Raw genomic sequence first — 13793 nt, 5'->3', positions numbered from 1 at the left:
GTTGTGTCCTGGGTCTTCAGACATAAATGCCTGTGATCTTGCTCTCAGTAGGTTCCAGATTTCATTGTTTATGCAGAGCTTCTGGTTGGGGAAAACCCTGAATGATCTGATGGGGATACACTCATCCACATCTGTTTTGATAAAGTCCGAAACGGCCCTGGTGTGATATTCAGATCCTTACCCGAGTTCTTGAACTCCTCCAAATCCACTGACTTGAGACTGTCCTATAACCATTCTTTACCTTCCATGACCAGCCTCTGACTATCCTGATCTCTGGGGCCTCTCTTTTTAGGTCTTGTCTGTATGCAGGCAAATGGAGCACCACCAGGTTATCCAACTTAACAAAATGCAGTCTCGGGAAGGAATAATATGCCTTCCTTTACTTGGTGTAGCAATGATCAAGTGTATTGGGACATCTGGTACAGCAGGTTACGTGCTTAAGAAAGGCCTGGTTAAAGACATTGACTATGTATCATGGTGGGCCATCTCTAGCTTATTGACCACATCATGTGAGTACTTATTTGTAATCAGCATTAGGAGGGGACATGAACTCGAGTGAGAATCACTGATGAGAACTCTCAAGATGGAGAGAAAGGTTTGCAATTAATTGATATTTGCTCTAAGACATGGAACAGGAGATTGACATAACCCCAACATCCATGCATTACAGTCAAGTACAGAAGCCTCAAATGACTGATTAAAGAGTTTGTCATTTTGGGAATAGAATTTAATGTAACAATTATCATGTGTCAATATTAGAGCTAATATTTACAAATAAAAGCATTATATTCCTAACCTCCCCACCCTCTCTCTAGCTCTTAATGACGTGAGCCTGACACTCCTACATAGTCTTGAGGGAATGCTGCACTGTCAAAGATGCCATCTTGCAGATGTGACCTTAAGCCTGTCTTGGTGACAGAAAAAAAATGTTTGCAATGCCTTTCACTTCCCTTTCAGTCATCCCAAAGGGATTGACAGCTTATGAACTAATTATGAACTGTCGGTACTACTGTAGGACAGGAAATATGATAGTCAACATCTATATGGTCATCTATGAGCATGAGAGTTTATTGTCAGACACACACGTACACTGTAGAAATGCTCCAAAGTACTAACTTGCTGTAGCTGCACAGGTACGTAAGATACATTAACAAATTAAATTCCCACAATGAAAGAGATAATAAAATGGAATAGATAAATAAAATGCACGGTTATATTTAGTTAAAACAAGTAATCTTTCAATAGAGCAGACAGACCTATTTGTAGCTCTGCAGTAGCTTATGCTTAGGGTTAGGATAGCGTGGTGACATTGAAAAGCTCAATAGCTGTTCTTGAACTTTGGAGTAGGTGGACCTCAGGCATCTGCACCTTCTCCTTGAAGGTACCTGAGAGAAGAGTTTGTAACAAGGATGGTGAGGATCCTTTGTGATGTTGGCTGTCTTTTTAAGCCAGCACCTCACACAAATGTCTTCACTGGATGGGAGGTCAGTACCTGTGATGGATTTAGCCTGGTTTGCCACTTTCTGCTATTCTAGGCACCCAAGTTTCCAAACCAAGTTGAGATGCAGCCAGTTAGTATAGGACCATAAGCAGTACTGTGAAAGTAACTAAATAATCTGATTTATTAATGTTCATTCAGGGATAAATAATTCCCAAGGCAACTGTGATATTGTGGGGGGTGGGGGAATACAAAGGCACTGGTGATCTGTTTTTTTTTCCATCAAAGTGAAATCTTGTGCCTACTCATGAGAGTAAGGTCTTAGTTTAATATCTCAAATGAAATATGATACTCCATAGAGGTCAGTTCTCATTCAGTAATACAGTGGAGATTCTGCCAAGATTTTTGTATTCAAGTTTCTCAGTCTCTCATCTGGGGCTGGGAGCATGAACCTTCTGTCTTGTGTGGATGAATATTAGAACATAAAGAAGGTTGAGCAGCTACTTAATTTTGCTCTACCGTTCAATGAAATTGCAACTGACATCACTGCTCTATCCATAACTCTTGACTCCCTGAAAGAAAAAAATCTCTTCATCCAGATCTTATAAATATTTACTGACTCAGCCTCCACAACTTTCTGGGGCAGAGAATTTCAAAGATTCACAAACCCCTGAAAGAACAAATTATCTGCATCTCCACTTTAAAAAGACACTATTCTTTTTTATGAAATTAAACTTCCAAGTTCATGATGTTTCATAATCAATTTTGTCAAACTGCCCTTGACTATTACATTTCAATTAAATCTAATGACAATAGGTATCATGTCACGTAATGAAAGAGCATGGAAATGGTCTTTCAGTCCATGACATCTACACGAGCTTTTAGGCACACATTTACACTAATCTTCCACATCCCATTTTATTCTCCGAATCGTCTCCACCCCACCCCTGAATCTACCACTGAGGGACAATTTACTTGTACAACTTTGGGACATGGGAGGAAACTGAATCACGGAGGAAAACAGGAAGAACATGTAAACTTGGCAGCACTGGAGATCTGGGTCGCTGGAGCTATAAGGCAGCAGCTCTACCCACTGTGCAGCTTCAGTTGGACTCTTCATTAAACACCTCCTTCATTCTGGGAAACAACCTCATGAAACCTTGCTGCACCACCTTGAATGAAGTTTATCCCTCCTCTAATAAGGAGGTCAAATGTTTTCATGGAATTACATGTATGCTCTCACCACAACCTGTACAGTTGTAGCAATGAGGAGAAATAACATTTCAAATTTTTACCACTTTTGAGCCATGACAAACTTGTCAATAAGATCTCTGATGTTAATTTCATCAGGGTTCACAGCCATCTTGTCATTTAATATCCTTCCCATCCCTTCCCCCATCACTCATAGCACCAAGCTTGCTCCCCTGTCCAGGCACTATTTTCCCCTCATAACAGGGCCAAAGTCTCTGCAATAACAATCTTAAGATTACTGCAGGAAGCTTGACATTTCAGAGTAATTTCAGGAAATCAGGTAAGAAGATGTATTAAGCTAATAGAATAACAAGAAATTTTCTTCATCATTTCAACTTTATCTATCAAGCCCAGGATCAAAAGACCCAAAGCATCGGTCACTAGATTTGATCTCGTCAACTGCCAAATGAAATAAATGTTTACTGCAAAAAAAAACTAGTCCTTAAAACCTAATAGGATCTCATGCATTAACAGGAAAAATCATTTTCAATCATTCATTATTGAAGTTTGAGTTTATTTCCATTCGACTTGGAACAACGTTTAGTAAGCTGGAATATTGCTTTGGACAATAATCACCATATCCCAATGATCTTTTTGGGTTTTAATCATAGTTGTACACAGAAGCAAATACAAAAGATCTGCCGAAACATGTGATGTGTATTTTTTCTGATTGCAAAAACCTTGGAAACCCACAAATTGGGGAAACTTGTGTTCCATTTGTAAACTGCAGGTAGCCTGCTTTGAGACTCTTTGAGTGGGTATGCTTGATGAAGCTTGTGATATGGTGAGAAAAGATAGCTATGTACCTCAAGTAAATTGGGACCACTAATTTGTGATGTACTTCTTTAATGGCAAAGAAAAATAGAAGGAAAAAAAAATCAAAAGTTCACTTATCTTAACTAATTTAGACAAATTCTACATCTTGCCAAATAAAATGGAACTCTATACATCAGTATGGCATTGGTTATAATGAGTTTCATGCAGTTTTTCAGAAATAAACATTATTTAATAAGGATAATTTAATAACTGATTGGTTATTCTGGTAATAATCATTATAAGAGACTATGTTTATGGCAACATCAAGGATTGTCCTGGCATGGGACAAAAATAGCTACCAAATGGAGTTACTACAATGTCCACTAAAGTTGAAGGTGATCTGAGGTCTTGATTCACAGATTTAAAGACTTACAGTTTACAGATTTATTACTGTATTTTGTTTAGGAAATTATGCAACATGTCCACTTTCCTCAAACCATTTTACTCCTTTCAACTTGCAAAAGGTGAACAGAATCACAGCATACAGCCTAATGCTTTCAAATGAATTTTCATATACATAGTAATATTCAAAAAATGCCTCTCCAATTAATTTCAACAGTTGAAACCTCTGCAGATATTACTTGCATTGCCATTGACATTGCCCCTCCTCTCTACTTACACCAAGGGTAATTTAAAGTAGCCAATTAACCTACCAATCAGCACATATTTCACATGTAGGAAGAAACTGCAGCAACTGGGGGAAAACCGACATGGTCCCATGGAGGATGTGTAAGGTCACGATTAAGCCCTTACAAGGCAGCAGAATTAACCACTGTGACATGAACTAATTAATTTATTTTAGTTACTTTCGATGAGGATTACTTATTGGAAAGATCACTGGGGGCATTTCAACTCCTTTTCTTCAAAAGAGTAGCCATGGAATTTGATTTGCATTGGGGGAAGAACAAGTAATATTTTATCTGAAAGGCAAATCCTCCAAAGGTGCAACACTCCCTCACTTCTCCTTGCCTAACCTTTCATCCGGGGCCATTGGGACCAGACACCTGCCATTGTTCAGAATCCTCTGGATTTCAGAATCATTTTAAAATGGTGGATCCTTTAAGCAAATGCAATGTTTCAAAAATCACGCAAATTTGCACAAAACAGGGGGTGTGGGGTGTTAAATGAATTTAGATAAAAAAAGACAATAAAAAAACATAATATCTTAACATTTTTTTAAATTTTAAAATAAAACTTCCAATAAGACTGGCTCAGACATTGCGGTCATCTAAAACAGTTCAAATGCAGTAAACACATATTACAACTTAAATATTGCATCAGAATGAACTCTTTATGAAGACTTCTTCCAGTGTCATCTGTTTCATTAAAAGAGGTTTCTGTCTAAACAGTCTCTCTTTAATTGAATAAACACCCATAATCTCATGCTCACTGTTGTTCCATCCCACCAATTAAATGATTGCACATTTTAACCACATCATCGATGGTCATTTTTTTCACCTGTGCGTCAATGTCTCCATCCTCATCACTGCTCTCCTCATGCTTATCTGTAGGTAGCACTATTTCAGCAGTTTCCCCATCACTCAAGGGAAGCACAACAGCTCTCTTTGCCGTGCTTATTGTCTTCACAGAGGTTTCTGACTGGCAGTGTCGACTGGGTGGGCAGATGGTGAAGACAGTCAACAGAGAGGGGCTCTTATAAAGTAACGGTCACGCTAATCAGCAATGATGCCCATCAGGGAGTTGCTCTTATAAAGTGATAATCACACTAATTAGCAACTGTACACCATGAAGGGCCACATATTAGGTGGTAATACTACAAATTATTGACATGGAACACGACAGGATACATGGGAGTTGAGCAATGGTTGTGTCGGGTCACGTTTGGTGCCATGCTCCATCTTTGATGAGCAGAAGTTATCTACCAAAGAAAGTGCCAGTTTTTGGAAGTTGCTGGTTTTTGGAATTCTAGATAAAGGGTTAGGCATCTGTACCTTGGCCTTCTCATGCTAAATTCAGAATGGCATGCAATGCTGATTTGATATAGTACCATCAAATGGAAGCCATTGCCCCCAGTTAACACCTAATGCGGTGTATAAAGTCTTCCAAAAGAGATTTTGATAAGATACAGAGATCACAAAACAAAATTTAAACATGCAGTGGTTCCATCGGGATAAATCTGACATGGTGATTACAACAGATAGATGTACTTTGAATAAGAATGTGTAATGTATTTCCCTCCCTATAATTTTATAAGATAATTTAACCTATTAATGTAACTGGACCAGACCTTAACATAAGCTCACATGGATTGTTTATTACACACAAGTTTTTTTTATCCTTCAAAATTAATGCACAAAATCCTGTCTATAAACACATGGTATAAATTTGGAAAGGAACAGAGCCCTATGACCATCATGACTTCATGATTTCTGATATAGATGCACACTAAAATAGCATTGCGACCATTTAATTTCTGATGCTGACTCAATGACTAAATATTCTCAGCACATTTTTGTGTTAATTTTGTGAAAGCTTAATTGCGATCATTGGTTCAACTCAATCATGTGAAAGTAACTAAAATACATAATTGGAGTATACAAGTGGCTGTGTAATTTTCACTTTTCCTTCCTTCAATGTCTATTTCTTGAGAGAATCAGAGAATTTGAAGTCCAAGTCTTTAAATACAGCTTCCCTTTGCATTTTCCATAGGCAGTGTCCACACACTGTTCAGCACTGGCTTTGGATATTTCTAGAGGCAAATGTTTATGAACACTGTTCTCATGATTTGACGACTGAACACAAAATGTAAGAATGTCCTAGCAATTTAGTGAGAGACATCGATGGCGTTTCTTCACAACAGGTAACATCAAAGCTACTCAAGGTAAAGCAGAATTATGGGCTTGTTGGATTCAAGTGCATAATTTGACAGCAATAGCTACCTCAAGGAATTTATCCCATTGGTATACTGGAGCTTTTAAAAGGGCACTCAGTGCCACATACAGAGAATAAGCATTTCCTCTCCTCTTTCAGTCTTGTTACATCTGTCGTTCAGATTCTTGCTGACCTTCAGAAAGCCTGGTGATTAGGGAATCCCAGCTGAGTACTCCTTTCAAACAGACATCTTCGCTAATACTTCCTATTGTCTTTTAGTGCCATGATGGGATCAAAAACTATTTCCAGAATATTGTACACTGATATGTCAGCGAAAAATATCATTAAAGTTAAACATTTACTAACGCTCTTTTTTTAAAACCCCAGTTACAATTTGGTAGTTAAACTAATTATTTAATGTTTCACACAATGATGAAAGCTGAAAGGAATGCATTTTTATTCTTTTTTCAAGAAAAATACTTCATATGTTCTCTATCATGGCAGAAAATGGGTTATCGCATAAGATAACAATTCTTCACAACTAACAATGAATTCTCATTATCCCCACACTCAGTTCAAACCAAGACTCATTATATTGACTCAAAGTAAATATTATTGCTCTGTTAGTCAAAAGGAACTACAGAGAAGGCTGCATCATCATTCCACCCTGTAGTCAACCTTTCTCAGCATAATGCTGCACCACACCCCCAACCTTCTTGTTGGAGTGCAGCTATCAAAAGGACAAATGGGAAACTGTTCAACCAACAGAGCTTCCACACAAGATCCAAGGTCGCTCAACCTTAGTTACTTAAATGCAGTATGTAGATAATGCATGTGTATGTGCAATTTCCAAGTGGCCTGTCGGGAGGTATTCGAGTTTGGAGGCAATGGAGTTCCTTGACCACGAAGCCTACACCATCGGGCACACAAAACTCAAAACGGTCAACCAGTTTACCTATCTCGGCTGCACCATTTCATCAGATGCAAGGATCGACAACGAGATAGACAACAGACTCACCAAGGCAAATAGCGCCTTTGGAAGACTACACAAAAGAGTCTGGAAAAACAACCAACTGAAAAACCTCACAAAGATAAGCGTATACAGAGCCGTTGTCATACCCACACTCCTGTTCAGCTCTGAATCATGGGTCCTCTACCGGCATCACCTACGGCTCCTAGAACGCTTCCACCAGCATTGTCTCCGCTCCATCCTCAACATTCATTGGAGCGACTTCATCCCTAACATCGAAGTATTCGAGATGGCAGAGGCCGACAGCATCGAATCCACACTGCTGAAGATCCAACTGCACTGGGTAGGTCACGTCTCCAGAATGGAGGACCATCGCCTTCCAAAGATCGTGTTATATGGCGAGCTCTCCACTGGCCACCATGACAGAGGTGCACCAAAGAAGAGGTACAAGGACTGCCTAAAGAAATCTCTTGGTGCCTGCCACATTGACAACCACCAGTGGGCTGATATCGCCTCAAACCGTACATCTTGGCGCCTCACAGTTCGGCAGGCAGCAACCTCCTTTGAAGAAGACTGCAGAGCCCACCTCACTGACAAAAGACAAAGGAGGAAAAACCCAACACCCAACCCCAACCCACCAATTTTCCCCTGCAACCGCTGCAACCGTGTCTGCCTGTCCCGCATCGTACTTGTCAGCCACCAACGAGCCTGCAGCTGACATGGACATTTACCCCCTCCATAAATCTTCGTCCGCGAAGCCAAGCCAAAGATGTGCAATTTGCAATCTCCTGGCCATTGGCTGAAGTGTCTGAGAGAGTTGACCTTCCACTCAACTTTGACTTAAGTCCTCTACCTCAATTCACAACTCACATACTGACAATACTTGCGATGAGTCCCTGGAAAACAAACTACTTTTCATATCCCAATAAAAGCAGGCATGTGTAATGAAATTTGCCATTGTTACCATGGTGAATGAGATTTTGAAGCTCATTGGCTTATGCTGCAGTAGTGACTTCACCCTATCTGTTTCCTTCATTTAGACTACCTACAACAGACACTACGAAGTACTCATGAGCCAATACAAGTTCTGAACCTGAAAAATCTTCCAAATCAATTTGCTGGTTAAATATACTCTCACAAGCATTGAATTGTAATTGGACCTAGGTGTTTCAGTTGGGTTGACCATGTGAGAGGCATGCTTGATATCAAATTCTACCCTGAACACCATCAGAAGAGATGACCACATGGATGGAGGAAAAGATTCAAGGATGTTCTTAAAGTCTCCCTGCAAAAGTGGAACATCTTCATTATTCCAGCAATTTCTACATATATTCCACATCCACAAACATTTCTCATTTGAATCTCCAATCGACCTCAAGTATTGGCAGCTAATGAGATATCCAGAGCAACATCAAGAAAGTTTAACCAAGGAACACACATAAAGCTGTAAGTAAAAACATGCAAAAGCAATGGCCGTTGCCATACTCACCTTGACACAGTTTTATTGAAGTCAATGGAATTTAATGTGCTAAAATTAGTACAACTGGCACTCAGTACTCTCTGTGAGCTGTGGGTCAGCAGCTCGACTGGGAGTGCCACTGTCTATCCCATAGTCTGTGTTTCAAGGTGTTCTGTTACCATTGAGATCTTCCTCTCTCCTGTTCATGCTCCAGTTCACACCCATTTTCACTATGCACTCTGGATTAGAGGGTATGTGCTGCAAAGGGAGATTGGACACACTTGGATGGTTTTCTCTAATGCATCAGAGGCCGAGGGGACACCTGATGGAAGTTTATGAAATTATGAAGAGTATAGAAGGGGCAAACTGTCAGGATCTTATTCCCAGGACAAAAGTGGTAAATACTGGAGAAAATGCCTTGAAGATGAAAGGAGATATTAAGGAGGTATTTTTTAATAGAATAGTAGGCATCTTCAATGTGCTGCCAGGGATGGTGGTTAAAGCAGATGTGATAATAGCATTTAAGAGGCTTTTAAATAGACATATTATGCTAGGAATGGAAGGATATGGATCCTTGCAGGTAGAAGAGATTTTGTTTAATTTGGCATCATATTTGGTCAAGGAATTGGGGGCCAAAAGAACTATACTATAATGTTCTGTGTTTTATTGTCTATGCTAGGCACTTTTTGGAGGGGGAAAGGAGGAGGAAGGGGCAGAAGGAATGAGTAAACAAGGGAGAAGGGAGGAAGGAGTAAGAGGAGGAAGGGAGGACAGGAGGACAGAAGAAGGAGGAAAGAAAATGGAAGGAGAGAGAAGGGAAAGAAGAAAGAGGGAAGGATGGAGGGAGGGAGGGGGGATCCAGTATCAGCAATGTCATAAGCTGGAGGTTTTTTTTTCAGTAGAAAGACAGCTACACATTGGTAAAGAAGATACAAGTAAGTAGGAGTAAAATTGATTATGGCTATAGCTGGGTCACCAGGGAGAGGTGCAGATGAGCTGGTGTGACAGGAGGTCTGGAAATCTGGGGACTCAGATGATAAGATCTTGATATCTTGGAAAGAGTTCCCGTGGAGACATGGCCTGGTATAGTTGGGAATATCACAGGGACAAGCTGATGATGGTGCTTCTGTTGGAGAGCAGAAATATGAAGAGATGACAGTTGGGAAGGAATTGTGGTCAGAAGGGAGCATATGATAGTTGGAAAAACAGGATGACTGTGGATAGCGGCAAATTTTTACAGGTTAGCTCATTGGACCTAGAAAAAATCCTCCTCCTTCTGAAATAATACAAGCAGTATTGATTTTGTGAATTTATCCTTATTTTAATTTCATCCCTTAGTTCACTTGGGACCTGATAAAGCCAGCTGGTTATGGTAAAAACACTCTCCACTGGAAGAAATCAAGAGTGCAATTATAGATTTAAATAGTGAACTCAATTGTCAGCCAGACTGGCTGAAGCTTCATTAATACAAGGACTGAGGTGGGACCCACTGCTCTTTGTGATTTTTTTGGCTATTTAACTACTGATTACTCCAATGTGAATTCAGCCCAGAGACACATCAGGCTAAGAATCAAACTAACCCTGTATTTTCTATTCTGCTGGGCATTGATCAGGACTAGGTATCCAGTTTTTTGCTCTCTCTCCTTTCCCCACCAAGGCTTTGGAACAATGGAAAAAAACACGAGAGAAGCACAAACTTGATTTTAAAAAATGACAGAATCTCAAATAATGTCAAGGGTCAAGCAAAGTGAAATGAAAGGCAACTATGTAGACTGGATGAAAATAAATTGCATTACCTGTAGGTGGAATAATTCCCGGAGACATTAGGCCCGGCACAGTGTGTGGCATGATGTGAGAATTCTCAGGGGATGTGACACTCTGGGATCGTTTTGGAGGTCTTCCTGGCCTGGAACTGGAAAAGGAAAGAAGATACTGGTTGAAAATTAATGGAAGGCTCAGATTTACAATTCTGTTGTGCCTTTTGCATCTATTTCAGCCTGCCTCAAGGCATCCCACAACCAATATTATTGTCTGCCAAAATACAATCATAAACTCATGGCACGGAAACAGGCTCTTTGGCCCATTATATACAGACTGACCATCATGAACATCAACATTAATCCCATTTCAATCCTCCACATTCCCTCTGATTCTCCCAAGATTCACTCACTCACTAACACAATGCCATTGCAGTATCAACAATCACGACTAGGGTTCGTATCCTGCACTGTCTGTAATGAGTTTGTACATTCTCCCTGTGTCTGCATGGGTTCCCCCCCTCCTCCCCGGACTCTGGTTTCCTCCCACCTTTCAAAAACGTACCGAGAGTGTAGGTTATTGGGTGTAAACTGGATGGCATGGGTTCATGAGCCGAAAGGGCCTAGTGTATCTCTAAATCTAAATTTTAAAAAATACTGTTGTATAGTCAGGATATGGTGAACTATTTTGTAACCGCATAACAATACATCTTTCTCACTGTAGTGCACCACTGTGGGGTGTATGTATATGAGAGTGTGTGAACAATGTCCTGCCATGGACATTGCCAAGTCTCTTCTTTAATCTAAGCTATTTAAGAAGCCTCCGAAGTAACACAGTGACATAACATAATAGCAGCAGTATAAGGGAACAAGAACAAGGCCATACAATTGATTGTAAGTGTTTGAAATATGATGGGAAAGAGGAGAAAAACAATTAATGAAAAAAAATGGCTGGAGCAACAGCAGTTCACCCAATGATGGACGGGGAGGCTGAAGACATTGTTGAATCATTTAAAAGGTTTCAGCAGAAGTGAAATTTAGTATTCTAAAGTGATTTTAAAAATGCAACTGCAGAGGAGAAGGTCAGTGATATACTTCTCTGGACAGGGGAGCAAGGCCTTTGACTTATTTACTAGCTGGGAGCTTACAGAGGTGGAGAAAAAATGATTCTGAGCAGATATTTGCAAAGTTTGTTTCTCACTTTGAACCCAGGTCTAATCATAGAATTAAACGCTATGAATTTCAAGAGACTGATGAAACTGTTGATAACTTCCTCACTAGACTAAAAATTGTTGCTGCAAAATGCAGATTTAAGGATATAGAGGGAAAATTAGTTGATCAACTAATATAGGGGAGTGCCCATCCCAAAGTGCAGAAGTGTCTTATAGGGAAGGAGAGCTTGAAGCTGGCCAGAGCTGCAAATGAAATCCCTATCTATGCAGATACACCCACAGCAAAAAGAAGGAAGGGTTGATGTTATAAAGAACACAATCAGAAAAGTGCAAACCCCCCCCCCCCCCAAGACCTGCAGGAACTGTGACAGACAACACCCATTCGATTAACGAAACAAATGCCCCGCATATAGTTCTGAATGTAGAGCCTGTCGTAAAGCAAACCACTGGGCGAAGATGTGCAAGTCTGGTATGAAGAAAACAGTAATACCAATAAAGAAAGAAGAAGATCAACCAAATCAAAGGAAACAACAATGAGGACTCCGACACCCAGATATTGGACATGGAATCCATACACCTTCACAAGATGTCAGGTGAGATGAAAGAAGGAACTGAGTTCACACAAGGATCCAAATACAGAGGACAATCCAGAACAAGCTTATGCTATTTAACCTAAGGGTGAAACTAGATATTGGATCACAAAGCAACGTCCTTCCACTCAGACTCTACCAACAGATGTTCCCAGAGAACATAATAAAAGGGGATCCAAAAGACAGTGCATTGAAAACAGCAAATGTCAGATTAATAGCCTATGTTGGACCTATGATCAAGCAGCAAGGGAGAGCTAAGATCAATGGCTGCCGTAAGGGAAAAAACATCCTCTCAACATTCTACGTGGTAGATGCAGATGGTCCAGCAATTCTAGGTCTGGATAGCCGCTGGGAGTTGCAGTTGATCTCTGTCAATTATGAGATCCAGATGAAGAAGATATCCAAAAAGAACATTAGAGATACTCCATTGGAGAACCAACCTCATCTGCACGAGGCCACGGAGAGAACAAGAGGAGCTGGAATTCAACTTAATGCAGACAAATGCATTATAAAAGGAATACCAATTCTTTGGAATGGTGTCCACTCCTGATGGGGTAAAGCCAAGCCCAGAGAAGGTTAAAGGCATTGCTGAGATAGAGCACCCAAAGGACAAAAAGGAACTCAGAAGTTTCCTTGGGTTGGTCCAATATATGAGTTCCTTCACACCACATATGTCAGACTACACAGCAAACATCAGGGAGATGCTGAAGGAAGACATGGAATTTCAGTGGTCACCATCACATCAGAGAAGTTTTGACCAGCTCAAAGAAACAATATGCAGAGAAGTGGAGTTGAGATTCTAGTTAGAGAAAAAGCCCTCACTCTGCAAGTAGATGCATCTAATAGAGGCCTTTGTTCAGCATTAGTACAAGAAGGAAAACCAATAGCTTTTGCCTCAAAAGCACTAAAAATAGCAGAGACCAGAAATGCCAATATTAAGAGACAGTTGTTGGCGGTCGTATGTGGGTGTGAGAGATTTCACGACTTTCTGTATGGAAGAAAGTTTATAGTGGAAAGTGATCATCACCCACTGGAACATCCAGAGAAAGAACCTAACCAAGACACCAGCAAGACTGCACAGATTACTTCTACAACTACAATGATACGACTTCGACTTAAAATACATACCAGACAAAGATGGTGCCTCCTGATACCTTGTTACAACTTTCTCCTAATGTAAAATATGAAATGGAAGACATGGGATTCAAGATACATCATCTCGACAGTGTGACCAGTAATAAATTAAGCCAGATCAGAGAAGAAACCAGTACATCAATATAGGTTTACCAGAGACAACATATTGTTGGAGAATGGTCTTCTGCTGGGTGGAACAAAACTGATTATACCTGAAACAATGCAAAAAGAGGTTCTCCATAAAATACACGAAGATCACATGGGAATGGAGAAATGCAAACTCAGAGCGAAGTCAGCCATGTACTGGACTGGTATAAACAAAGTCATTGAAAATTTGGTGGCTACATGTCAAATATGCCAAAAGTACAGAAACA

General features: G+C 40.2%; 1 protein-coding gene across 2 annotated transcripts in view; it reads right to left on the bottom strand.

Moving 5' to 3' along the window:
- dachc (dachshund c) overlaps window positions 1–13793 on the bottom strand; it is a 575251-nt gene that overhangs the window by 355528 nt on the left and 205930 nt on the right. For both annotated transcript variants that reach the window (XM_069890584.1, XM_069890586.1), the window contains exon 2: window positions 10563–10678. In XM_069890584.1, coding sequence (XP_069746685.1) covers window positions 10563–10678 — 116 coding nt within the window. The remainder of the gene's footprint in view (window positions 1–10562; window positions 10679–13793) is intronic.

Source organism: Narcine bancroftii, chromosome 7, assembly GCF_036971445.1.
Source record: "Narcine bancroftii isolate sNarBan1 chromosome 7, sNarBan1.hap1, whole genome shotgun sequence".
NCBI lineage: Eukaryota > Metazoa > Chordata > Chondrichthyes > Torpediniformes > Narcinidae > Narcine > Narcine bancroftii.
Note: the sequence above shows the minus strand (reverse complement) of the source record. Positions and strands in the feature narration are given on the sequence as shown.